General features: G+C 44.9%; 3 protein-coding genes and 1 long non-coding RNA gene across 8 annotated transcripts in view; 1 reads left to right on the top strand and 3 right to left on the bottom strand.

The window, feature by feature from the left end:
• SMOC1 (SPARC related modular calcium binding 1) overlaps window positions 1–1,015 on the bottom strand; it is a 170,647-nt gene extending 169,632 nt beyond the window's left edge. For both annotated transcript variants that reach the window (XM_041459777.1, XM_041459781.1), the window contains exon 1: window positions 1–1,015. The gene's annotated coding sequence lies outside the window, so the exon portion shown is untranslated.
• A 154-nt stretch (window positions 1,016–1,169) lies between these two features.
• On the bottom strand, window positions 1,170–5,670 carry SRSF5 (serine and arginine rich splicing factor 5). Of its 3 annotated transcripts, none has more exons than XM_041459791.1 (8): window positions 5,515–5,670; window positions 4,951–5,094; window positions 4,713–4,783; window positions 4,423–4,518; window positions 4,002–4,071; window positions 2,633–2,706; window positions 2,212–2,322; window positions 1,170–2,057 (listed from the first exon to the last, which is right to left on the bottom strand). In XM_041459791.1, exons 2-8 carry the CDS (start codon window positions 5,074–5,076, stop codon window positions 1,808–1,810), a joined length of 798 nt encoding a protein of 265 aa, XP_041315725.1. In that variant the 5' UTR covers window positions 5,077–5,094; window positions 5,515–5,670; the 3' UTR covers window positions 1,170–1,807. The 3 variants fall into 3 exon arrangements, with proteins under 3 accessions (XP_041315725.1, XP_041315726.1, XP_041315724.1); XM_041459792.1 differs by having other exon boundaries at window positions 1,170–2,054; window positions 4,951–5,097; window positions 5,515–5,659; XM_041459790.1 differs by having other exon boundaries at window positions 4,951–5,097; window positions 5,515–5,652.
• A 186-nt stretch (window positions 5,671–5,856) lies between these two features.
• LOC121349417 lies at window positions 5,857–14,404 on the top strand. 2 transcript variants are annotated; one of them, XR_005954534.1, is made up of 5 exons: window positions 5,857–6,248; window positions 6,476–8,113; window positions 10,895–11,105; window positions 11,748–13,112; window positions 13,290–14,404. It is a non-coding gene; the product is annotated as an uncharacterized LOC121349417 (long non-coding RNA). The 2 variants fall into 2 exon arrangements; XR_005954533.1 differs by having other exon boundaries at window positions 5,857–8,113; window positions 12,995–13,112.
• Window positions 14,405–18,582: 4,178 nt separating this feature from the next.
• The window catches only part of SUSD6 (sushi domain containing 6), a 78,146-nt gene continuing 71,784 nt past the window's right edge, over window positions 18,583–24,944 (bottom strand). Inside the window, exon 8 of the mRNA XM_041459817.1 lies at window positions 18,583–24,744. Within this exon, the coding sequence (XP_041315751.1) occupies window positions 24,719–24,744 (26 nt within the window). The 3' untranslated portion in view covers window positions 18,583–24,718. The remainder of the gene's footprint in view (window positions 24,745–24,944) is intronic.

The raw sequence follows: 24,944 nt of genomic DNA, 5'->3' as shown, positions 1-24,944 counted from the left end.
ATTTAGCCTCAAAGAAGTCTGTGATCCCTTTCATCACATCAAGTGCCTTCAGCCACCTGGGCTCCAGCTGAAGCCAAGTCCCACTTGGACACAGATGCCCATCATCACCTAAGTTAGTAGATCAACTGACTCAAGATCTCTACACAGCTGACCTTCCATCCTGATGAGTGCGAATGCTGTTCGACCCCTGCAAGTTAGAGCCCTCTTGCTACACACCTCTTGTGGTGATCCAGCATCACGACCACAAAGGCTCTGAGAATGAAGCCTCCCATTCCCCAAAGCTGACTGGTAACAACCCATTTAACTGTGGATCCTACTCCCTCTCAGGCCTGCTCTCAGGAGTGCCTGGCAGCCCAACACACTGACACCCCAACAGACAGACCCATGCAGTACAAGAGCTCCTCCTCCTTCCTCAGCTTGGCACCAGAGAACTCTGCAGCAGCGGGGAGAAAGGGCAGCAGGGTTGCAAAGGCCAAACGCCCAACCTCCCACAAGGCCAGACCTTGCTCCTAGAGGAACCACCATGCACTGCCTACAAGCTATCCAAATCTGAGCCTAGCCTTTTTAAAGGTTCCTACAGATTACTAGAATAGCTTTGTAAACCTCTTTATAAGAAAACACATTATTTTAAAAATTTAATTCCTAAGTTCTTGTGAGGGCTTGAGAAATACAGGGACTGCAGAGGACTGCTGCCACTGGAAGGCACAAACACTAAAACACAGAACCTCATGGCAGTACTGCTGCATTACCCCCACCCACCAACTTAAAAAATCTCTCTTCCCTCAGAATGAGGGCTAATCCTCACAAAAATGGTTTATCTACACCTCAGTGTTCTCATACGAACATGCACAAATACTAATAAAGAATGCTGTCTACATCTGTCTTTATCACTCCACACTTATTATCCCAAGTCATTAAAAGCTCAATGACTCATCCACTCCACTTTTTGCTATGAACTGTGACAGCCTGATTATCCATGTTCTTATTTCAGAACACAGACACAGCCAAGGACATCACACAATGTATTTAGAAGGATTCTAATTCTCACCCCTGCCCAAAACAGTTATTACTTGGGCACAACTCCATCTTTAACAACCATTCTAAGTTTTAAAATGTTCACAGTCACAACCACTTAATATTAACACCAAGAAACAAAGTAGAGGCAGAAGTGTTTCTTTATACTTTATTTGAACTATTTTATTCTTAGGTATCAAGAAATAAGAGTGCTTTATAGAATATTATTACCACAGGGCAGTGAAATGGGCGTTTTCTTAGTGTAGTGCAAGTCATTAAATGAAAATATTTTAAAATAAAGTTTTATTACCAGTACTGACCAGCACTTCATCTGCTGACCTATAGCTGAAACAATGTCTCAAAAGCACAAAAAAATACCCTCTGAAATAAAGCTTTATGTACAGCACATATAGAGCTCTCTTAGACGTCTAAAACTATTACTCAGAGACATTAATGTTTTTAGCTGCTATTCACAGTTGAGTATACTGAGAATTAAGTGTTCAGATGACTTTAGAGTACAAAAAAATTTGTCTTCTTTAGTTATAAAGAGCTCTGCCAATATACACAAACTATACACTTCAGACATTCACAAAAAATGTGAGCAAGAAAAGGGTTATCAAAAACATTTAATACAATTAGTCAATAACCCTTCCCACCATGGTCCACATCTACAAAGTTCCCCCTTCCCTCCCCTCTCCCCATCCAAACCCTTTCCCACAGAAAGTCACATACTTACCACAAGTTTTAGCAAGTATGGTTTAAAAAAGGGCCCCCAGGGCAAGTTAGTTATAGTTCAGTTGCCACTGTCAACAGATCTGGACCTTGATCTAGACCTCTGCCGGTCTACGGATGACGGAGATTTGGATCTGCTGGAAGAAGCACGTTTCTGGCTCTTGTTTGGCAGTGGAGATCTGCTAACTGACCGCGACTTGCTCCGGCTCCTGCTCCGGGACCTGCTGTAGGACTTGCGGCTGCGGGAACGCGAGCGGCTGCGGGACCCGGAGGAGCTCCTGCTGCGTGACCGCGACCTGCTCCTGGACCTACTGAGGAGCCAAGAGGAGCGCCGGTCAGGGCCAGCTACGGAACCGCACGGCCGTAACCAGGCAAGGAACAGCCCTCCAGCTCGGCTGCCTGGTCGCTGACTTCAAAGGTTCTCAGGAAACGTTTAAGCACTATTAATAGAGTAGAAATCCGTACCTGTGCCTTTTGCTGCCTTCAATTAGTTTGATTTTCCTTCCATTAATTTCTTTACCAGAAAGCTTTTCGATAGCATTCTTTAAATCACTGTAAGAGGCAAATTCAACCACCCTATAGGAAGGAAAAAAAACCGAACAAAGCCCACTATTACAAGTCGTAGTTACCAATACAAGCAGAACTTACACAGGGAAAAAACCAACCAAATAAAACCCCAAAACCTAAACTGCTCAGTGTAATTATCCCTTGTCACGACTGAAGCATGAAAAACTCCCCACCCCAAGCATTTCCCACATGCATTTTCAAAGGGTAGCTAAATTAAGCCATGAACAGCTGCTGACACTGAAAGCAGCCAGGTCCACTCCCCAAATATTACATATACAGATTACTCTACAGTTTTCAAGAGATCACTTGATGGGCTTACCCTTCATTTAACTTAGGTCTGTGTGCATCTGCAAAGGTTACTTCCCCGGCTTGCCTCATGAAGTCTTTGAGATCCTAACACAAGACCATTTTTGTTATGCAAAGAAGTGAAATTAACATTTACTTATACAAAAGTAGTTTAAAGCAAACAAAAGAAACTTATGACTACTGAAAGAGAAGTTGTTAGATAAATCACAAACATGGCAACTGCCACACTTGTAATCAAATTGCATTATCTGTATCACGGTCTGTATCAGGGCACGAAATAAATGAGAAAAGCATATTGCTTTAAGCAAAATGCTAATAAAGGGTCTTAATATTAAGGTAAATATTAGTCTAAAATGATTTTATAGATTAAATAACAAAGAGAAAGAAAGAGAGAGAAAAAAAGAAATAAAAAGCACATTTTTATATCTACTGAATTGACTTTGAAATACTACCCATATATTTTTGGACTATTTCAGTCTCCATTTACATTACGAGTCTTATATGAATACAAAATTACATTTACATAACACCAATTATTTTGTGCCCCATATGTCATTAAAAATATAGTTTACTTTACCTTTATAAACATTTCCCTAGGCTAGCCAAGCAGCAAACTGCATTAAGCGACCGGAGATACCGTCATGACATATGCCCGACTGGCTCTTCGCCACCCACTTGCCGAACACTACCCAGTCGATGGAAGCCATTAATCGCACTGCCCTCCCTATCAGGAGACTATGGATGGATCCATTCTCTATGCTTCATGTCACCAAGGACCACTTTACTGCGATCAGGATTCCAACGACCACCTAATTTCCAATCTTTCAACTCTTTTCGACCAGGACCTCGTTATTCGGAAGCGTTACAGGAAGAACAGCTCTCAACTTAGGAATCAGATCTCGTTAACGCTCTGGGACCGCTGCAATGTGGCACTTTAAGGAGTGCATCGATTACGTCTAGACCGGCAAACACAGATCTAGAGGTGGCCAAGTGACATTGTAGGAGCTGACTGGAAAGTCAACCAGGCCCGACCAAGAGTGACCAAGACAGAACGATTAGGATAACCCACAGGCACTCCTCGTCATAAGGCCAACGACACAGATAGGCTGGCAAATAAAGGGTTTAATATGTGGTTAAAATGGATTTTAAAAACAAGAAAAAAAATAAATATATATCCTCAAACATATAAGTTTATTATTATTATGAATTAACGTTAACTAGCTTTCATTCAAAATATTTAAGTTATGTTACTAAAAATCAATTAATTACATAAACATTTTAATAAACTAAATTTTAATTTAATTAATTATTTTACAAAATAATTACATTACATTACATACCCATTAAATGAAGTCAAAATAGTTAATCATGTTTCAACAAACCTGCCAGCTGACACGGGAAGACAAATTTTCCACTATGAGGCGATTTTCTGTTCTTAGAGGTGGGGCGTTTCTGTTTTGAAACAAACAATTCAGACTTCTATCAGTAAATGCAATATAACCATGTTAGTATTAACGAGGGCTGTACCAAGAGCTGCTATCAGCATACCGTCATTAGCACTATGACCTAAGCTATGTAAAAGCCCGAGCAATCTAGGGCAGGCGTTAAGTACATAAGGGAGGGAATGGAACGTGATGATGACAGGCATATCTGAGAAGTTCTGTAATCTTCACTATCCTGCTGCCACATCAAACGACTTAAAAGGCAAATAACACCTTTTAACAGCTCATTGCAGCTCACCTTCTCTGAAACGAGCCCAAGGCATTGTTTTTTTAAATTGCACTGGCTCAAAGCTGCACGTACCTCCTGTCACTGCGCGGGCGGCGGCTACTGAATCGGTCAGAGTACCTCCCTCTGCCTCTGCCCCTCGAGCGTGCTCTGGCATGCTCAATCGTCACCCTGTGAAGAGAAACACACAACAAAACACGTGTTTTTACATATTTCTTCTTTTGTACACAGTTGTAATTCTCAGGACAAAGACAAACCAATGAATAACAAAACAGTTCGACCAGTACTGATAACACAATACAAACTGAAATGGATTTTTATTTTAGATCCCCAAGGTTGTATAACCATGAAATAAGATACCTCACCTTTCACTGCAAAGTTCTTTCCCATCCAATTCATAAACAGCATCGTCTGCATCTCTCGGATCCTCAAACTCCTGCAGAACCAAGACAACAAAACCCAGCAATTACATTTCAATGAGCAGATGCACACACGTGGTGTGCCTTGATGGGCTCATTAATGATTTTCTTTCGAAGCAGCTTCATAAACCTCAAAGGCGAGTGAGCACTAAGGGGATGGGGAAGGGAGAGGGGGCGCACTCACCACGAAGCCGAAGCCCCTCTTGAGGTCGATGTCTCGGATACGACCATACCCCTTGAAGAACCTCTCCACATCCTTCTCCCTGGCGGCCGGGTTCAGCCTCCCGATGAAGACGCGGCAGCCGCTCATGGCTGTGAGTGCGCGGCCCTGCTGCGGGGACAGGCGCGTCAGGCCCTCCCGGTGACTCAGCACCGCACTGCGCCAGCCGGCCCCGCCCTCGCCAACAGCCAATGGCAAGGCGGCGGGCGGACACCGCCTCACCTTCCCCCAATAGGAGCCCGGCGCCCGGCCTCCGGCCCCGCCCAGCTGCTGCCCCTCCCCGTTAGCCCCGCCCCCCAGCCGAAGAAGAAAAGCAAACGCCATCGCTCTGCCACAAAATGGCGGCCGTGCCGCACCCGCCTCCGGCAGCGACCCTGCCGCGGCGCGCACCGAGCGGAACGGACCGGCGACAACGCCGGCCGGAGGTCCGCGGGCCGGCCGCGCACACAGCAGAAGCGCACCGCACCGCACCCGCTCCGCTTCCCCCGCGCTCCGCTCTGCGGGGAAGCCCCCGGAACTTTTACGAACCTGGGCTGTGGGTCTCGGTGCAGGCCGAGCCGGACGGTCGCGCGGTGCGGCGCGGCGGACGATCGGCGGATCGGTCGGGCGGATACGTCCTCCCCAAGCGACAGACGGCTCCGACTGCTGCGCAACAGCGGCGCTGCAGCGCGAAATGGAGGCGGCCCCGCGCGGCGATTGGCGGAGGCGGCGGCCACGCCCCTCCCCGGGGAATCCAGGTCAGCGCGGGGGGGCGGCGGCGGCGCCCCTGCTGCGGCAGCCATGTTGGGGCGGCAGCGGGGTAAACAAGGCGGGCCGCGGGGGCCTAGGCCGGAGAGCTGCGCTCAGGGGTGAAACACAGCCGTGGGCTCTTACCCATCCAGTACACAACAGGCTAAAACCTGTGTGCGGGCAAGGGCTTGCGTCCGGCGTTTCTGGCTCCTGATGAACAAAGAATGAGGGGAGGAAAATATATGAGATCCTGATCTGCTTACATCCTCATTTGGAATCAAATGTGTAATGACAAGGGAGAGAGCTGAGCTTTGTCTCCATTTTACGTAACTGCAGAATTTATCACAGCTTGGCTTCTAGGTGGTTGCAGTAAAGGCAAGAGATTGTCCCAAGGCATATTTGAAATGAAGACACCTGGAAGTTGAAGATACACCTGCTAGTTTTCCAGTGCACACAGAGGATGCAGCTCTGTGACCCTCCTTACCACATCTGTGCACTGCTGGATCAGTTGACTTTACACAAAAAGCCAGCAGGTACAGCTGCAGCAGGCTGCCTCTTTTGATGCATTTTGATAATTACAGTATGATCCTTCTAATAGCATTTTCCTGACTTGTCACCTGAAGTCCCATGCTGCCCTGAGTCCCAGCCCCTACCCCCTCCCTTTGTGGACCATCTTTGTTACACCCAGGGTCTGTTATTAATGACCTCTGTGGGATGAATTTCTCTTTTTCATGCTTAGTCACCGACATCTATTTCCCAGGAACAATACAGCACGTGATGGTGCTGACATCACAGCTTTACATGACTGCCCCCATAGTCACTCCTCAAACTGCAACAGCATGCAGAGTACCAAAAATGGGAAAGTTATTTCTGCTGAATGCAGTGATGGGAAAGGTTACCGTGCAGCTAGAGGTTTGGCAAGGGCACTGTCAGCATCACTTGCTTCTCTCTTGGGTTCCAAAGATGCACGTCTGTCCTGCGCAGACGCAGCGTCTGACAGAAGAGCCAGGATGATGCACAGACAGGAAAATCTGCAGTACAGGGAGGACTTGAGGACTTTCCTTTGAGCAAGGAAAGACAATGCTGGGATTATCCCTGTGGATAATAACCTTTGCCTGCTGGAGAAGATAAATGTTAGATGGCACATCTCAATGTAAGAGTGCTAATTTCATAGTGAGTTACAGAGCTTTAACAGGTGCCGTGGGAACAGGCAGTTCTGTTCCTGTCAACACCAGGACTCTCCTGTCTGCAGAGTGAGCTGGTACACAGAGCTAAACCAGCAAAAGGTACTGCTGGAAAAGGCAGCAAGCAGACTTCTGAAGGTTTAACTCCATGAAAATCAGCTTGTAGTGGGCTAAAAACGAGGGTTAGCACTGAATAGAGAAGAGAGGAAGGGGCAGGAGTGCCCCTTTAAGGAAGAGCTGCTCAATTTAGCAGTGCAAAACTGCAGCTTAAAAAGCCTTGTCCTTGTAATGCCAAGCAGAAATCTCCCTGCATCGGAACACTGGAGGAAAAGCATCAAAAGTCAGGAGAAGATTCAGGAGACAACAATCCCTCTTTAGGACATTCCTGTGTTACCAGCAAAATTTTGGTCACACACTCTTCTATTCTCATGGATTTCTCATGTGAGGGTCATGAACAAGCACATTTGTTTCCTACCCAGTTTCTCCAAGTTTTATGTAAACAGGCAGTACTGTTTCACCCTTTGGCTTGAGTTGTCTGAAGACCACCTAGGACTTGTTAATATTATTGCTGGTGGGTAGCCCAGTAGTGTCCACATTCCTGCCGTCCTGGTTGTTGAGAGCCGCACAAGCTGGCTGAAATCCTTGCATTTTATTAATCAAGGTAGCTAAGTAAATACAGTTACTATTTGGAAGTGAGAAGGTCATGAGGCAGCAGAAGATGAAATGAAAGTTGAAACAAAGTCTCAGCTAGATACCATTAATGTCTGCTTGTGGAAAACAGTTGATAAGGAATAACTCTTTGCTGTCTCCTCCAAATTAAAAAAAGTAATTTAAAAAACTAATCAACTGAAACTAATGGAGTCCGAGTCAAAAGGTGCAAAAAGAGGTGGTTCTTCACCAACTGATAGTAGACCTCTAGTGTAACTTGCTGCAGGATGCTCTGGATCCAAGAAGTTTATATGGCCTCACCCTACAGACAGTTTTAAACCAGGGAGGAGAAGGAAACGGAAAAAAGGAACGAGAGAGGGAAAAAAGAGACTCCAGTTCAGAGACTGCCTAGCGCTGCTGAAGACCCTCCACAAAACCTGCTGTTCCACAGATCCACACTGAAGCTGCTCTGTAAGCCATGTAGCCAGAGACTCAGCACTTTGCCCAGTTCTACAAGACTTCTTGAATGAAAGCTGAAATGTAGCTGGCATCCTCTCCTGCTACTGGTGAATATATTTGTTACTTCTTCCACTAGGTTATCTGTGTTAATCTCCTCTACTGTTCTTCGTTTTGTCCTTTCCTGTACTCTTAGTTACCTTTGCATTCTCTGTTCTGTTTTTTCCAAAGCTCCATGACTAACTAAACTAACATCTTTCTGTTACTGCTACATAAGTGTAGCTCTCTTAGAAGTAGCAGCAATGAGGTTCAAAAACAGCTTTATAAAAGTCTCAAGTAGGTGGCAAACACTGAATAGAGAATTTAATCATTGAGCACCAATTGCTTTTCTTCAAAATATTTGGAGAAAGAAAATGGAAATTGACAAAAAATAACAGAATAACACATTCAGAAATGAGTTTTTCACAGGTTTTTTTCTGTTTTCCCACTTTGTGGAAAAGCTAAGCTTTTCAAATTGCTCAAATCTAAAAATATAGATTTCTTATATCTTAGTGTTAGGCTGAGAGCCCTTGCCCACCACCCAGAAGTATATTTAGCAAATAGAATCCTTTTTTGTTGCAGACTGTAATTCAGGGTGAAACGTGCTGCCCTGGGGCTGTGTGACTGAGCAGTCAGTAGAGTTAGGGAGCCTGACTGAGGGCTGCTCTTCCACAGTCCAGACAGACCCTCACAGCCTAACCTGCCTTGTCGCAGCTGCCTCCTGCCAGAACGCCCTGGATAACAGCTCCTCACACTCATCTTTTCTAGCCAAATGTAATAATTAACATCCCATTAATTATAGCTCAGCAGCAGTATTAAGCTAGTCCTGAAGGTACCTTAGGTACAGGGGGATCTGTAGCTCAACAGTGAAGTTGCAGACTTTACCTTTTAGCTCAGGTGAGTATGTGTCTTCCATGGCTGTGGCTCAGGAGAAAGGAGCAGAGGCAGGAGCTGACCATCCCCTCTTCTGGACATGGAGCAGGCACTGTCAGTGTCTCTGCAGTCTGCCACTGTGTGAAGCAGTCAAGGCAGATGGACAACAGAGTAGTGCACCATCACATCAGATCATATCCCAGTAGAAATTTAATAATGACAAGGTCTTGTGCACCATCACATTTTTACATTATCTGTAAATGCAACAAGGTTTAGTTTAGCTTTTATGCAAATTTATGCCAGCTGCAGATGGGCAGCTGGAACCTGGTCCAGCATGAAGATTACAGGTACAAAGTGGAAAGGATGTTTTTTATCTTGGGTTAATATTTGAATGATCAGAACACGCTTACCCCAGCTCAGTGTGTTTACTTTTAGACGCTGAATGCAAACACGTGAGGAAATCTCAGAACACTGTGAGAGCAAGCTGCAGACTGCTGCAAAAACACCTTATGGGGTCAAAGCTATTTATAAACCTTCCGAGGGTAACAGGAGATCATCTGCAGGTTCATGTGTCCTTCCTTGTCTGGCCCTTTTCTGAAAGCCATGTAAGCCCCTTTCTGATTTAACTTCAGGTTAGAGCTACCCCCCAAACAGCTGCCATGGTCTGCCATTACATTTCCAAGCAGCTTAAATCATATTGTGTCTTTGTTTTGACAAACCACCTTCTTTGTGTACAGAGACCTAGGGACTAACACTGACAACAGTTTTTGTTTTCAGCAGAGGGCAGATTGCAAACACTGAGCATGTTGTCTTCACCTTTTGCTTAATTGAGACACAGTACTCACTTTAAACAGAGTATCAAGAACATAGGTCATAATAGGGGAAGAATAGGATGAAGAAAGTTCACCTTTTCTCAAGAAAACAGCACTTTTAATCCTTAAACTCTGTGAAGTAACTAATGAACCATTTCTGAGAAATCTCTAGCACAATACCAAATGCCTAATTTCCTAGTGGTGCAGTGATTTTTCGATTGGCAGACTTCAAAGGTCAGAAAGGCAATGGAACAAAAGATTAAATCATCAATTTTTACACACTTTCATTCAGTAGGCTGGTCAGCAGCTTCTGCCAACAGGGCAGGCAGTCAAGATCAAGACATTTCAAATGAATACAACACTCCTTACTGCAATAACTAAGTTATCAGGCAAGGGGGGGAAATAGAGATGTGTTAACCCTGACCATAATAAATCTCTTCGTCCATTTTTAAGTAACTAGGAAAATGCCAAAATAAAATTCATTGTAAGCTGAAAGTACAATTTTTTCAGAGTTTGCACTCAAAACAGCTCCTTGACAAGCCTAGAGACAATTCCTTTGGGGAATCAGGGATCTCTTCTGAGCATGGAATCATTCAATACCTGCATTAATAATTTGTTAAACAGATTAGAGCATGCAGGGTTAAAACATGAGATGAATCAGGCTGGAAGAGTTTCAAATACCCTGAAGATAAGAAAAGAGGGTGTGATATTTAAGGGCCAAGTTATGAAGTGAATGGCAGAATGTAAGGTGAGATTTAACAATAACTTCAGTTTCCTCATCACAGAATGCCACACCATTCACAAAGAGGAATATATATTGTTTTCTGCTATATTTGATGAATAGAAGCCAAACCTTTGTGAAAGGTTGGAATGTTATGAATGCTGTAAGTTCCTTCTGTTCATCTCACCCCATTTTCACATGCCGTTCAAGTCTGGGGAGGACAATACAAGCCCAATCAATGCTGTGTTTATTTCTTATTGTTAGGACACAGTTAAATTGAGGAAAAACAACATTAAAACATTCTACCACATACTTGCCCAGTCCAGGAAACGTGTCAATAGGCTGTAAGTACAAGAGACTGTTTAAAACAGAGATCACATTACCTATATTAAAACAGAAACAAAAAAGGAAAAAACTTACACAAAAATGTATATTCTACCTTTCAGGAAACGGAATGAAATCTTGAAATCAGAGAACCAAGAACACCAAATACACTGGAAAGAAGATATGATCAAATCAAGTGCAATTGAAAAAATCCAGAAAATTTGCAAATGGCATGACTACAACCAAATGTACTGAGATGAAAAGAGGTGCAGTGAAAAGGACCGAAAGTTGCTCAAATTATTCCCACTGAAATCCCAAAAGCAGGCCAGAAAGGTAAATAAAGAGACAAGAGAAGAAACTGAAGAAATGAAATGCTAAGAAAAAATTAAAAGAAAAATCTGAAATGAACAAAACCAATAAAAGTTAATGGGATGACCTGAAGTGCAGGGAAAGGGACCAAAGCTTGCCTCATTGAAATTGATCCTCATTGAAATGACAAGATTTCATTCCCTTTCCTGAAAAGGATTGGAATATATATATATATATATATATATATGACATTATGCTTCCTTCAGCCTTCTGACAGATGTTGCTGGAAAGCAAACTGTATTTTCAGTACCTTTGTAACCACCCAGGAATTATGCATAACTTGTATTTTATTTATATGTCACTTTAGTTACTTTGAAAAGGTGTGTGTATATACAAGCATGATAACCCTTTGAATGTTCTCATACCAATACCGAGGCGTTTCTTTTCATATTGCCTAAAGATTCATGTATACATGGTCTTTCTGTAGATGTCATTTGATTCTACAGTCAGTTCAGTGACAGGCCTGTTTCTGGAGGTTTCTGCTCCCAGATTCTCATTCTTGCTGTTCTCTCTCCTTCCATTTTACCAACTCAGCTTTCAGGGATACTCTTGTAAGAATTATTTTGGGTTTTTTGAACCAGAACTATCACTCCTCCCACTTGACAGGGCTCTGCTGTGAGAGGAGTACTAATGAGGTCCACATCTCACCATATCCACACCAGGGAATTTATCTCTGAAGTGCTTATTCCCTACTGGGGACTGTGCCACCAGGTAACATCAGGCTCTTGAGCTTTAAACTATCCCATGATCTATGTGACAAATACAACAACACAGAGATAGAATAATTAGTGAGGGCACTGGAATTCATCCTTCTGCAAACCCATAATGCCAGCCAGCCAAGCCCTCAAGAAGACAATTAATTCTCTGAAAATTTCCCTTTCAGCCACAAGTGCTGGAAAGGTTGTCTAAATATAAGAGACAATTAAGCAGATTTTGGCTTGTGTTATCCTCAGACACAGATTCTGTCTGCAAGAAGCCCTTCATAAGCAAGGGGGTGTTTGGTGCCACAAAGCACTCTCATCTGCAGGCATTAAGGAGTGATCAGCACCAGCAACCATAGATGTGACGTGGGACAGCTCCCAGGGGCAGCAGCTGGAAGGCTCGGGGGAACACCTCCCTAGTGGTTCAGCTCTTATTTCTTAAGCATAGGGATTTGTCTGAGCCATGCTACTCCCTGTGTAGATTTAAAGGTCTGTATGAGGGTCAGCTCGAGCCAAGTTAACCTCAGAGCCCTGACAGTGATGTGCAGTGAGCTGCAGTGCACGCCAGGCTGCAAAGCACAGTTACTCAAGCACATATTCCACCTATTGCTCTAGAGTAAAGTGTTTGGCCACCACAGTGTTCTGAATATGTGTCTGCCCAAAACAAAATACATGGTTGTGCAGATCTCTTTTCTCTTTGGCACCATTTCTGCAGCTCTAAAACAGCCATGGCTTCTCTCATGCAGCCCCCTGAGCTGCACAGCACATTAAGTAATGCCACAACAGCTTTTCCAAGGGTCTGATTCTGCTCCATGACTCTCCAGCATCCCTAGTTTGCCAGTTCCCAGCATATACACAAGCAGAAAAGTTCTCTTGTGACTACTGTCAAATTCAGGCACTGAATGGCAAGGAGGGGAAGCAACAGGCACAGGCTATTCTGGACAGGCAGAAAGCTGGAACACGAAGAGCCTGGCAGGTCAGTCCATTCTTCATTACTTGCTCTGTCTCCTCACCACCACCTTCTGCCTTTCCAGAGGAAAATATGTCCCCTCCCCAGCACAGAGATAAGCCAAGAGCCTTGGCTGCTGCTGCTCTCTGTGGGAAGTCACTTCACTTTATTTTTTGTCTGTTTAACCCATGTTTATGTTTCAGAATTTCTCCTGTCACATTGAGTTACAAGCCCTTGGAATAGGATAAAGGCTCCTTTTTCTTCCCTGGGGACTGTTCCTTTTGGATAGTAGTAACAACCCTCCTTAGCTGTCCTGCATAGGTGAGATACACATATTTATCCCTTTTCATCTTTTCTTGTAAGTCCTTCCAGTCTCTGATAATTTCATTGGCCTTGTGTGACCCTTGCTTTGTTTTTCCCATGTCTTAGACTCAGCTGCAAGACAGCTGATAAAATTTATAAATATCATGATGCTTAAATATGTTGCTGCTCCCACAGGTGCCCCCCACCCCTCCTCATCTGTTGCTGGGAGGGTATCTCCTGGAAGCTCAGAAGCCATTTCTTCAGGCTAGGCTGATTTCATGTTACAAGGCTGGCCTGATCATCCTATGCTGCTCTGGACTGTGCTGCTGAGAGGAAGGAAAATGAACTCCCTGTCTGGTGAAAAATGCTCTCCATGACCCTAGCTCTGCTGTCTGACTGAGATGGAAATATGGACATAAAGCACTGGCTCTGGCAGGCAGCTTCATGGAAGAGGAGTGACTTGGGCAAAATACTGATGGGCTCTGCACTCAAAGTATAACACACTGACCAAACTGTATAAACAAGGAAACTTGAAGTGTTCCTGACAGCTGCACTGGGGCTTCAATCCCATTTTGGGTTGGGTTGTTGTTGTTTGGGTTTTTTTTTTTTTTTTCCAAAGCTAGAACAAAAAAGGAAGAAAAACAAAATAAGAGCATTAAAAAAAAAATCATTCCCTATTTAAAGAAAAGATGATTTTAAGGTTTTTTTTTTTTTGCTTTACCAAATCCTTTTCACATTCAAGGAAGAAAATGGTGGTTTTATGCTTAAACTGACATCCCTAATTTCAAAGGTAAAAGTAGCCATGGCTATGTAATAGCCGGGTGCTTCATGATCTAGGCTCCACACTCTAGTAGACAGGTAGGTACACATGAAAATTCAGGCAAGATCTGCCTTGGGTGGCTGTGAAGCACCAGCCACAAGACGGTATCACATAAGCTTCTGAAAGAGGGAATAAAGACCCTCACCAAATGATTATGCTCTGCTTTTGTTAAGCACGTTTTTAACTTCAGCAGCTAAATAACATACTGGCTCACAGCTGCTTTATTTAAAGTTGCATTGATCTTACTCTGTTGGGAGCTTATAATGAATACCAGATCCCATATCCCTTATATTTTCTATGGAGACGGGCAGAAGGAAAACACTTAAAACAAGGCAAGCTTTCTTTAAGATGCAGGGGAGGGTGGGAATCCCCCTCAAGCAGTAATATTCCTCTGCTCCCTCACTAGACTAAGAAGGAGACACATAAAAGTTCTAAATAACTTTCTTTTTCTTGGTTATGGAACACAATAAAGTAATAAAGATCTTTTGGACTTTAAAAAGCAAAAATATCGTACTTTGTGATTTGGAAAATTTCAAAGGAAACTGCATCAAGTGCCCAGAAGGGCATCGTGTTTGGAGAATTTATTAACTCAGTCATTAAGCTGGGAGGCAAAGCATCTCCCCTATGCCCTGAGAGATCATGTTTGGGTTGCAGTGTCACCCCTGACAGTGCTGGAGGGAGACTGGAAGGAGTGCTTTCTCTTCCCTCATTTACATCCCTTCCTTACCCCCCAGGCTTCAGGTTAGCAATAAGATGCTGCTGGTGGGTTTGTGCTCCTGGGGGAAGGGCCAAAATGCCACGGCCATGGGCACCCTCAGAAACTACAAAAAGTAACCCCAGGTGTAAAGTGAAGATGACTTCATACAAATGCAGAACAGAGAGAGAAGTAAAGGAAGAAAAACATTTAATCTCCCTGAATCTCTCATAATTGTCTTTGCTAATTGCATGAAGAAGCTACGAGGCATTAATCCTTGCTTCTCAACTCACTGGGACCAGGACCAGCCCATTAATTGATAAACCAACCAAAACTGCAACACACTTTGTTCCCTATTGCACTAGTAAGCAAGGAAACCTTATTCCAGTGCCTCAGATGAGCAGCACCGCATGCCCTTGCGCCCAGACCCCTCCCACACTCCATTGCATTTTAGCACCTTGTTCTGAAATTCCTGATTTTGCTGCCAAAATTCAGTAAAGAAGAAAGGCAGCCTCCCTGCACGACTGCCAGAGTCCCCACTGACCCTTCTTAGGCTGGGAACATCAGGGCCTCCATTTGATACCGAGGGCAGGGCCTTGACTGGTTTATCTCAAACCCGTTAGCCACAGGGCAGAGTAAGAAGAGAGTGATTATGTAGCAGGTGCTACCCTTGGCTCCACGACAGGACAATCAACATCTCTGAATTACCATTTCAGTCATTCCCTTCGGGCACAGCCTGGCTGGAATAAAGGGGCCATCCCTCAGTCACCACGTGCAGAACAAACAGGAGCTCCCAGCTAAAGCAGAGGTCTGGAAAAAGACATGGGGAAGGTGTCATTAAAAGCATTTGTTTCCCTGCCTGCAACAGGTCTGGTATGACCTGGAGAAGGTTACTTCACTTTTCTGTGCTTTTGTTGTTTCCCCTCTCCATCAACAAGGGCAGTGTGGGCCTTCCCACTCTCAGAAATGCCACAAAGATAAAATTCCCAGTTATTTGGAAAACTGTTGAAAAAAGCACAGGGACGCAATAAGAGAAATACTGAAGAGTTTCACTAACAAATCAACTATTTTAAAGCTTCCTGGAGGAAGCAATTATTTGGAGCCAGGTTACATTTATGAGGGAAACAGACTGTAGGATGGTAATAACTCTATCTTGCAGAGTTGAACCCAGGATAATAAATCTCCACGAAACAGCTGTTACAGGGACATTTCTGCCATTCTGTGCGGGCGGCTCATGGAGATGGAGGAAAGTGGTGCAAGTTTGGAGTCCTGTCACCCACAGGAAGCTCTATACTGCCCTGCACCACCCAGGGAGAAGAGCACAAAATGGGAAACCCAGCTTATCTGCACCCTTGGGTACCAGGCTTCCACTTCTGGCTCCATAGGAAAACTCTGCTACTCCCAAATCTGGCCCCTGATCTTCTCAACATGAGATTTTTAAATGTGGTTTTAAAGATGAACATACATACCTTCTAATTATAGGTAACATGTTATCTCTTCTTAGTGGAGGATCTGCCTGATGGCCAGAGCTGGGGCAGAAGCAAATCCAGCAAAGCAGCCAGCAGCTCTGCCCAGTCCAGCCAACAGCACCCCCAGCTGCCAGTGACCTGTCAGGAAGGTCGTGCACTGCCACTGCCAGCTCTCCCACCTGCCCTCTCACCCCCAGCTGCCACTGAACCCCATGAATAAGACAGGTCTCCCTGGTGCTCTTTGGAATTCAGAGGATGCTCTGGCTCACAACAGCTTCCCCCTCCTTCCCTGACAGCATCAGCTCTGCGCCCAGTGATGCTTGGCTGCTCAAGCCACTGGGTGCTGTGGTTTGACACATGTGGGGACAAGGAAGAGAATGTCTGTCCCATGAAGTGTGTCCCCCAGCCTCACTGGGATACATGAGCCTGGAAGATAAACCCTGCATGCCACACAGAGCTGCTAAACTCAGCGTGATCTCCAACACCAACCACTAGAAGGGCTGCTAGATCAGAGGGGCATGTCGAGACAAGGAGTCAAGGGTATTTGTGCCTTGACTACTGGAACCAGTCTGTGCCCTCTTGCCCCAAAGTCTGGTTTTTTTCCTCACTGGTGTAACATGAAAAGCCTGAGCTATATCCCACAGATGCATCATGGGCTCAGCATGGACCACATGACAAAGAGCTGTCAAAGGACGATCACTTTATGCCAAGTAACCTCAGGGCTGCTCAGCTCTGCCTGTGTCTCACAGAGGGTTAAGGTAAGGGGTTTGCTGGTAAACATCATCGTCCTGCAAAAAGGAACAGAGAGAACTTCCCGCTGGCGGCGCTGCGGGACGCGGCCCGGCGCAGGGAGGAGCCGCTCCGCGCTGTGCTGCCACAGAGCTCCCGGCTGCCCGGGGCCCTGTGTCGCGGCTCTGCGCTCCCGGACAATCCAACGTGTATGGAATACCCTGGCTGCGAGCCCGGCAGCGCCGTGCGCTGGCTGGCAGGACGCCTGGTGAGGGCCGTAGCCCATCTATCCCCTTTCCTGAGCGAGTTTCTCCAAGAGGCTTTGTGGCGGGCTCGGTCTTTGTGACGGGGCTGCTTTTCTGGAGCAGAGATGTTCCTGTGTGCCCTGGCCTTTCTGCCCTTCACCAAAGGGCCAGCTGTCAAGGAAGATTGCCCAGACCAGCTACCACAGGCTGGCTTCCTTCAGGCTTGTCTCCCGCAGTCATTTCTCATTCCCAGTACACACCAGAGATGACAAATAATTTCCAATGTGTCAAGAAGGGCGCATTCCTGGCTGCCAGAATTGCTGTGGCAGGAGACCATCACCCAGTGAAAAACAATAATTAAAAACAATTCCTGGAGGGCAATGACTCCCATGTGCCAACTATCTGGTACAGGAAGGTATGCACAGACCAGGGAGCTCCAGTTTCGCAGCAGTAAAATTACAGTAAGATCTGCTTCCTGTGTGGGAATAATTTTTGGAACAAATGGAAATAGGAGGAAGGTAGATGTCACCCCTTCTCTTCTCTTTAACCTGGCTGCTCCTTCCCAAAGAATAAAAGCTATGTCTATAATTACACAAAATCTTAACATCTTTGAGGACTGCTTTGAACAAGCTGGCCAAAAAGATTTCCTCCCTCCTTCCCTATTACATTACTGGTAGATTCTGTTAAAAGAAAGGAACACTCATGCTTTGAACAAGGGATCTCCTCCCTCCTTCCCTTCCCTTCCCTATTACATTACTGGTAGATTCTGTTAAAAGAAAGGAACACTCACTACTACACTTACCTGAAAAGACCTTAGTTTTTGAAGCAAAACAAACATTAATAAAAATAGTACAACTGTAGCAGCACAACTACAGAAGAAGGAAGAGCACAAACATTAATAAAAATAGTAATGAACTGTATATCCCACTGAAAGAACAGTAAGTGTCTACTCCTCTGCAGTTCCTGCTTCTCCCATGCTCCCAATGCAGCACAACTACAGAAGAAGGAAGAGCAGAGCCTGCCCCAGCCTCCCCTCTGCACTCGCCCATCTAGCTGTAGATCTCTCTGATGTCTCCCAAACTGTCCTGCTACCCACTTGGGATTATTATTTCACCAATGAAAGCTATCTCCCCTCTAAAAACAGCACTCTCTTCCTATACATTACTGTTCTTATACAGACTCAAAAATTAATTAGCCATTTATTGTATTTACCCTGTCTTCCTCTCTGAAATCCACTCATACCACACATAATCTCTTTAAACCTTTCTCCCCCTGCCCAGGCTGGCCTCATTCCTCAAGGAATTCTATGCAAGCACACCAAGGGCAGCCTTTGCTTCTGAACTTGGAAACTCGATCCTTCTAAGGCTGCACCAACTCTGAACCTCTCTTCCCCAAGCCACTTGAGCTTCCCTAGGTTTAGCTTCATCCTCGTTTTCACAACTGCAACATATTAATTAATGATCTACTAGATTTCCAGGCCGCAAGGCCTAAGCAGTTAACCCCCCCCCAAACAAACAGAAGAAACTATAGCTTCACTTCAAAAGAATTTTTTTAATTTAGAAATGCAGTTATATACATAGAACAATTAAATTAAACTTTGTACAAATATTAAAATACTATTTTCACACCCACTGCAATGTACAGGATACCAGAAAATACATAAAAAATAAAGCAAAATAAAACCGATTGAGTGACATCCTGCACAGCATCAGTTATGGTTTTAAATCCCACATATATATGGAGTACCATTCTGCAAATAATTCCATAGTGGTGCAATTCAGATAAAAAGAAAACACGCATGGGAAAGAAAAGATTGAAGCAGAAAGGCAATCAAGCTCCCCTTGCACTTGGATCAGCAACTACCAGCAGTCTACCCACCACATCATTGGACTTCTGCTTCACAGACACCTTTGCTTTGTTTTCTTTTGGAAGGAAGCAACTTTGAGAATCTGAACTAAAACATTTTCCAGCAGAACTCAGTTGCCTCTGTCTGTTCTCACTCAAGGACAGAAGCAAAAGCATAGCTCACAGAAAGCATATGCAGAGCATAATACAACATGTTCTGGTGGGTACCCAGACCTGAACATCACCTGCAGAGGGTTGAGTTTGAAAGCAGTGCTGAACACAGGGCCCTGAAGTGTGGGAAGTGGCGTGTTCTGTCCTGGTGTGCTAGGACTGGAAAAAGGCTTACTTCTTGTACAAAAATACACCATAAAATGAAGCCTGCTCTAGGAAACCTCTTTGCACTTTCAAAGCCTATAGCAGAGAAAAAACATTTTCTAATGAAGTTCTTCTGCAAGCAAAGGTTTTCACATAGAGCAAATTCAATCTGCTGTTCCCTGGTAAGGACTGAAGGGTGAGGACGGGGTGAGGCAGGATGTGCAAAATGAATGGGATTTATTGCATTTATATACAAAAAACCAAAGTGAATTTATTTAAATAGATATCTGGATAGAGTAACAAGGCAGATTTTTTTTTTTTTTTTTGTTTAAACTGCTGTCAGAACAGTAAAACCACATTTTTTGCAAGTATGTTCTAAAAAGGTCAGCAAGGACAGTTCAGTGTGTCCAAGCAGTTGTACATTATTTTTTTTTTTATACAGCAAGCCTGCTGGTGTATGCTAAATCATCTAACAAAGCACAAGCTTCCTTACAATCTGGTCATGATTGCATTAGCTCATTAGCCTGTAGCAAACCTCTGTTTTCTGCCCTTCCTTAGACAACTCCTTGTGTTCCCTTTCTGTGCTGCAAATGACCTAACCATCCCAGATTATTTCCAATGGCTGAGCCAGTTGCTCTCTTAGCCCCACTGCTCAGTACTGACCCAAGCCATCCACCTCTTGGAGTACCTTGGGATGTTTCTTCCCAAAGCATGTGGAACATATTTCTTCACAACACACCTGAGTTCTCCACCCACTGAAAGGCTAAATTAAGACTCCAGATGCAGTAAACAATTCACCATACCAGAGCTGAAAGGCCAAGGAGAAACCTCAGCAGAGATGTCCAAGGGGTGAAAAGCACTCTGCTTGCTGAGTACATGTTCTGCTACCCAGCAACTTCCCTGGTGGTTAAGGATAAAAATGCATTAAGCCCTTCTCCCTCCCAAACTCACAATGTTTTAACTCAGCAACAACTCCAAAGGCTCACATGCTTCAGTGCATCTCTCCTGACTTAATTCTTACATCTTCTGCAGTTAATGAGGGGGAGGCACAAGCTATTTAAAACCAGAAGACACAAACCCCCCTCTCACCCGTGCTGCTGACACCCTTCAAGGCTGCAGGAGGCTCTGACACAGTCCAAGCTGGCTCATCATTGGAGGGGAGCTTCATGATGCAGACCCTGGTGAGACTGGCCACTTCCCCATGGGTCACTGCCAACTTCACATCCTGGTTCTCTCAGGCTGGTCCAGTTCTACAATGCTTGGGCTGTAAACACTGCAATGAGTTGCATTTATTTTTTTTTTTTTAAACTGTGGAATTGGAAAGGAGCAAGGAAGTTTTTCTATTGCACATAATATCCTGAATTTCTGAAATGCCCTCTCCCCCCACAACTATCAGACTCCAAAAATAATGGAAAGCTTTAAAATAAGTGCTATTTTTATTTTTCTCAGCATAATTAAATAATTTTAATGTTCTTGAATATCACAGGATCCAGCACATATGACAAAGCATGAGATGATTATGTTGGGAGTGTTAAATAAGAAAAAATGCCTCCCTTTGAAATCTTTTGCCAGACATAAGTGGTGGAAGAAAAGGTATGGAGAATGTGGCTCCATCAGGGGGAAAAAAAAAGGGGGGGGGGGGGAACTCATTTACTGTACTACATCTCACAAGGCTGAGCCTCTGTGCTTCCTATCCACAACACTGAGACCCAGGCTGCACCTACTTACGGCAAAATCCAGACAGAACACACAGAGATAATGAACACTTCTGAGGCAGAGCACAGCTCACATCGGAGCAATCTTTAGGCTTCAGGTCATCCTCCCCTAAGTAAAGATAGGACTGTGCAAAGTAGGTTTTCCTGTATCTCTACCCCAAGACTTCTCAGTCCTTCAGCCTCTGCAGAATTAAAACAAATATGAATGAATAATAATCATTTGATAACCAGTAAAGTGAGGCCTTGCTCTCCCTCCCCCTTGAAAAAGTTGTCAAATGTCTTTTGGGTTCCTCCTCTGCTGTTTCACCTCATTTTATACGAAAATTAGCTCTAAAGCTGAGGATGTAGATGAGCAGTGTGAGCCTCTAAACTGTGTTCCGTATTCTGGCTCACATAGATCCCTGGGGCCTGTTCCCACAAGATTTGCTGCAGGGAATAGAGCTCTTCTGCAGGATCTGGAATAATCAGATGGGATTACCAGCCAGCACGGAGACTGGCCTGGAAGCTGCTGGCTCACCCTCAACAAGCCAACAGAAGCTGCCTGTTTATCCTTGATCACAATAGCTACACTTGCATGTTTCCCTTCTCCACCTCTGCATTTTCCTAACTCGTGAGTAAAGCCATTTCCAACAATTTCTATAGAATCCAATGATATGAGCTTTAACAAGACCAAGTGTCAGGTCCTGCACTTTGGCCACAACAACCCCCTGCAGTGCTACAGGCTGGGGGAAGAGCTGTTGGACAGCTGCCAGGCAGAAAAGGACCTGGGTTCACTGACTGATGTCAGCCTGAACATGCAGCCAGCATGTGCCCACATGGCCAAGAAGGCCAATGGCACCCTGGCCTGTATCAGGAGCAATGTGGCCAGCAGGACCAGGGCAGGGATTGTCCCCCTGTACTCAGCAAAGTGAGGCCCCACCTTGAGTGCTGTGTCCTGTTCTGGGCCCACCAATTTAGGAAGGACATGGAGATGCTCAAATGCATCCAGACAAGAGCAACAAGGCTGGTGAAGGGTCTGGAGCACAAATCCTACAAGGAGGCTGAGGGAGCTGGGGTTGTGCAGCCTGGAGAAGAGGAGGTTCAAGGACATCTTATTACTCTCCACAGCTCCTTGAAAGGAGGGTGTAGCCAGGTGGGGGTCAGTTTCTGCTCTCAGGTAAAGTCTTAAGGTGTGCCAGGGGAAGTTTAGGCTGGACATTAGGAAGAAATTCTTCACAGAAAAAGTGACTGGGCATTGGGATGGGCTGCCCAGGGAGGTGGTGGAGTCACCATGGTCTAGTTGACAAAGTGGTGTTTGGTCATAGGTTGGACTTGATGATCTTAAAGGTCTTTTCTAGCCTACTTAATTCTGTGTGTTTCTCTGAAATGAAAGTACTCCATCTTTGTAGAGATTGCTTCCTTTTCTTCCCCACTCAAACTGAATTTTCTCTTCCAAGCTGGCAGTTGTTTGTTTTACAACAGCAGAGAAGAGGCCAGGCCACAGAGGATGTCTTTGCTGCTGGTGGTGCAGCACAAGGTTAGGCCTTGGGATCAGCTTCCACCTTCTCCCACCAACCCGGAACTAGCACTGCCCCTTTCAGGAAGGCAACACATTCCCAGCTTCTACACCTTGAATTGGAGAGGGTCAGTTTGAGCAGACAGGACCTTAACTGCATAAAAAGCAACTCCTGTTCTGAGCTGTTTAGGCAGCAGGAAAGTCACACAGACTTTCCTCCGCACTCCCTTACCACTACATTTGCTCAACCCCTCCAATAAACCAATGAAGGAGAATTTACTCAAGCTTAGACCATTTCCAACAGTCAAAAAGCTAAATACAATTGTCACCATGCTTATTTTTAAAAATTCCAATGGCAGATGTGTAAACAACATTTGTCCTCTACAGCTCTTGAAGCTGAGACACCACAGCCCACTGTAAAATGACACAAGATTTTCATCATCCAAACTTAAAAAAAAAATACCTAAACACCCAAATGGGATTTATCAAATTCCTGTGTTAATGCAAGGTAACATGAGGAACAGGGAAGGATGTTTAAAACACCTTAATTTTAAATTAACATCCCTCTATAACAAGGATAGGGGAAGAAGGATTCTTCCATCCACAGGCACACACTGTTCCATGTGTCCTGGGATTTAACAGCTATTCAGGAACAGGAATAGCAAATACACAGCTGGGCACTATGGCCAATCCCCATTTCAAAGAACTGGAGCTAAGCCACAGTGATTTTATGCATAAAGATGTTTATCATTGTTGTCGAGTGCCGTAATGTTTTTTTACTGTAGCAATGAGGATGAGGACAGTGAGGATTGCAAACCAAAAGCAAAGCAGCAAAGACAGCATCCCTGTTTACCTGAACATTACCACATGATGTGTAAGGCCATGACATTTTGCTCCTTCAACTCAAAAATGTAGCAGCTTCTCACAGGGCAAACACTTCCCTGGTTACTTCGAGACAGTTATGACAAGGTACATGCATCTAAGAAGCCAACTCTTCTTGCTGAAACCAATCCCATGGAACAGTGTCCAGACCTCAGTGAGGAACCTCACAACCACCACAGCACTTGGACTTGGACTGTCTACCCCAAACAAATGTGGCTTCCTGCAGTTAGAGTCCCAACACAGACAATCTGACCTGCTGCACGTAACTGTGGCAGGCAGAGACACATATATTTCTGAATTTTCTCTTCCCTACTACCAGAACTTAATCCTCAAAACTTCAGCACTGAGCTGTGGTGTCCTCTAGCACTGCTGTCAGTGTACTTGACTTTCTCTCACAGCAATAGGCTGGCACTGTGTTTAGGAAAGCTTTACAAAAGCTGCTCACCCCCAGCCACAAGGGAGGAGCCCTTCTCTATGGGCCCACTGGAGCCCACCAGGTTAAAGCAGCAGACCCTTTGCTGTATGAAGCGAGGAAGATGCACCAGCCTATGTGATGGCAGCTACCACTATGGCTGGAAAAGGAATTAGGGATTGCACCAATGGCACTGGGAATTCACTACCTACAGGCATTTTTTTGTCTTGGTATTTTCAAACACCTGAACCTCTTCCAGTGGGCTGCACTGGTAGAGGAAGAAGGAGAAGACAAAAATGATTTTCAGGAATGGACTCCTGCAGAGATGGGACAAAGGGCATTCCTACATGTTGTACTTCTCAGCCTTCAGTGTTTAAGCAATTCTCAGTGAACTGCTCCTGCAGGGCTAAGCTGTCACACAGCCCATCTCATCTGAGGCGCTTCTAGACATCACAAGCTGCCCCTTAACTGTGAGCCCTCCCAAGCCCAATGTCAGTCCCAGTGAGGCATTTTGTCCTGCCCTATCACAAAGAGGATGCTGGAAGAAGAGCCTATATAACATATATATGTATATTTAAACTATGTCTGCACCCGGAGAGCAAGCAGGTTGAGCCCCTGCTCTCTGGGCAGCAGAAGGGCTAGAAAGGCTGATAAGCTGCAACAAGCCGGTGTGAGGAGGAGAAAGGCACGAGAAAAGAGCAGCTCTTCAGAGACTGCTGTCAAACATCTGGCTGGGGAAGAGGAGAGCTCAAATCCACTCTGTTCCTTGAGCCCCTGATGCTGATGGAATGGGGAAGCCAGTGCTGCACCAACTCCACTGGTGCATCCAGGAGGCAACCTGGCAACATCCTTTGGATCTTCAGCTGAGGGCATCTCTTCTTGGAGGTATCCAGGGTACAGCTTGCGAGGATGGGGAAGACTGCACAGAGTGCTTCTGTCCCAAAGGCAGGGAGAGAAGAGGAAGAAATCCAAGATGGAGAAAACTAGACAAACACAGCAGACCTCATGCTTCCTTCAGTAAGGGAATATCTGAATGGTGGGGAGAGAAAAAAAAAGAAAAAGTAGTCAAAGTTCTGTAGTTCAACACACACCAGAAAAAGTACTATTGAAAGCAAGACAGGCTCCTGCTTTCATAACATGACAGTGCAGTGGTCTCCCTCTCATCACATCACAAAGGAACTCTGGAGGACTCTGCTCCAACCTGCCCCTGAAAGTGGGACCAGCCAGCT

This window comes from Pyrgilauda ruficollis, unplaced genomic scaffold (assembly GCF_017590135.1).
Source record: "Pyrgilauda ruficollis isolate IOZ18807 unplaced genomic scaffold, ASM1759013v1 scaffold14, whole genome shotgun sequence".
In the NCBI taxonomy this organism is placed as follows: Eukaryota; Metazoa; Chordata; class Aves; order Passeriformes; family Passeridae; genus Pyrgilauda; species Pyrgilauda ruficollis.
The sequence above is the reverse complement of the archived record's forward strand: the minus strand, read 5'-3'. Positions and strand labels throughout refer to the sequence as shown.

Coding starts and splice junctions, on each gene's coding strand:
- SRSF5 (XM_041459791.1), bottom strand. CDS start 5,076: ATGAGCGGCTGCCGCGTCTTCATCGGGAGGCTGAACCCGGCCGCCAGG. Junction 4,784..4,950: donor AGAGGGGCTTCGGCTTCGTG/GTGAGTGCGCCC, acceptor TTGGTTCTGCAG/GAGTTTGAGGATCCGAGAGA. Junction 2,323..2,632: donor AGACCTAAGTTAAATGAAGG/GTAAGCCCATCA, acceptor TCCTTCCTATAG/GGTGGTTGAATTTGCCTCTT.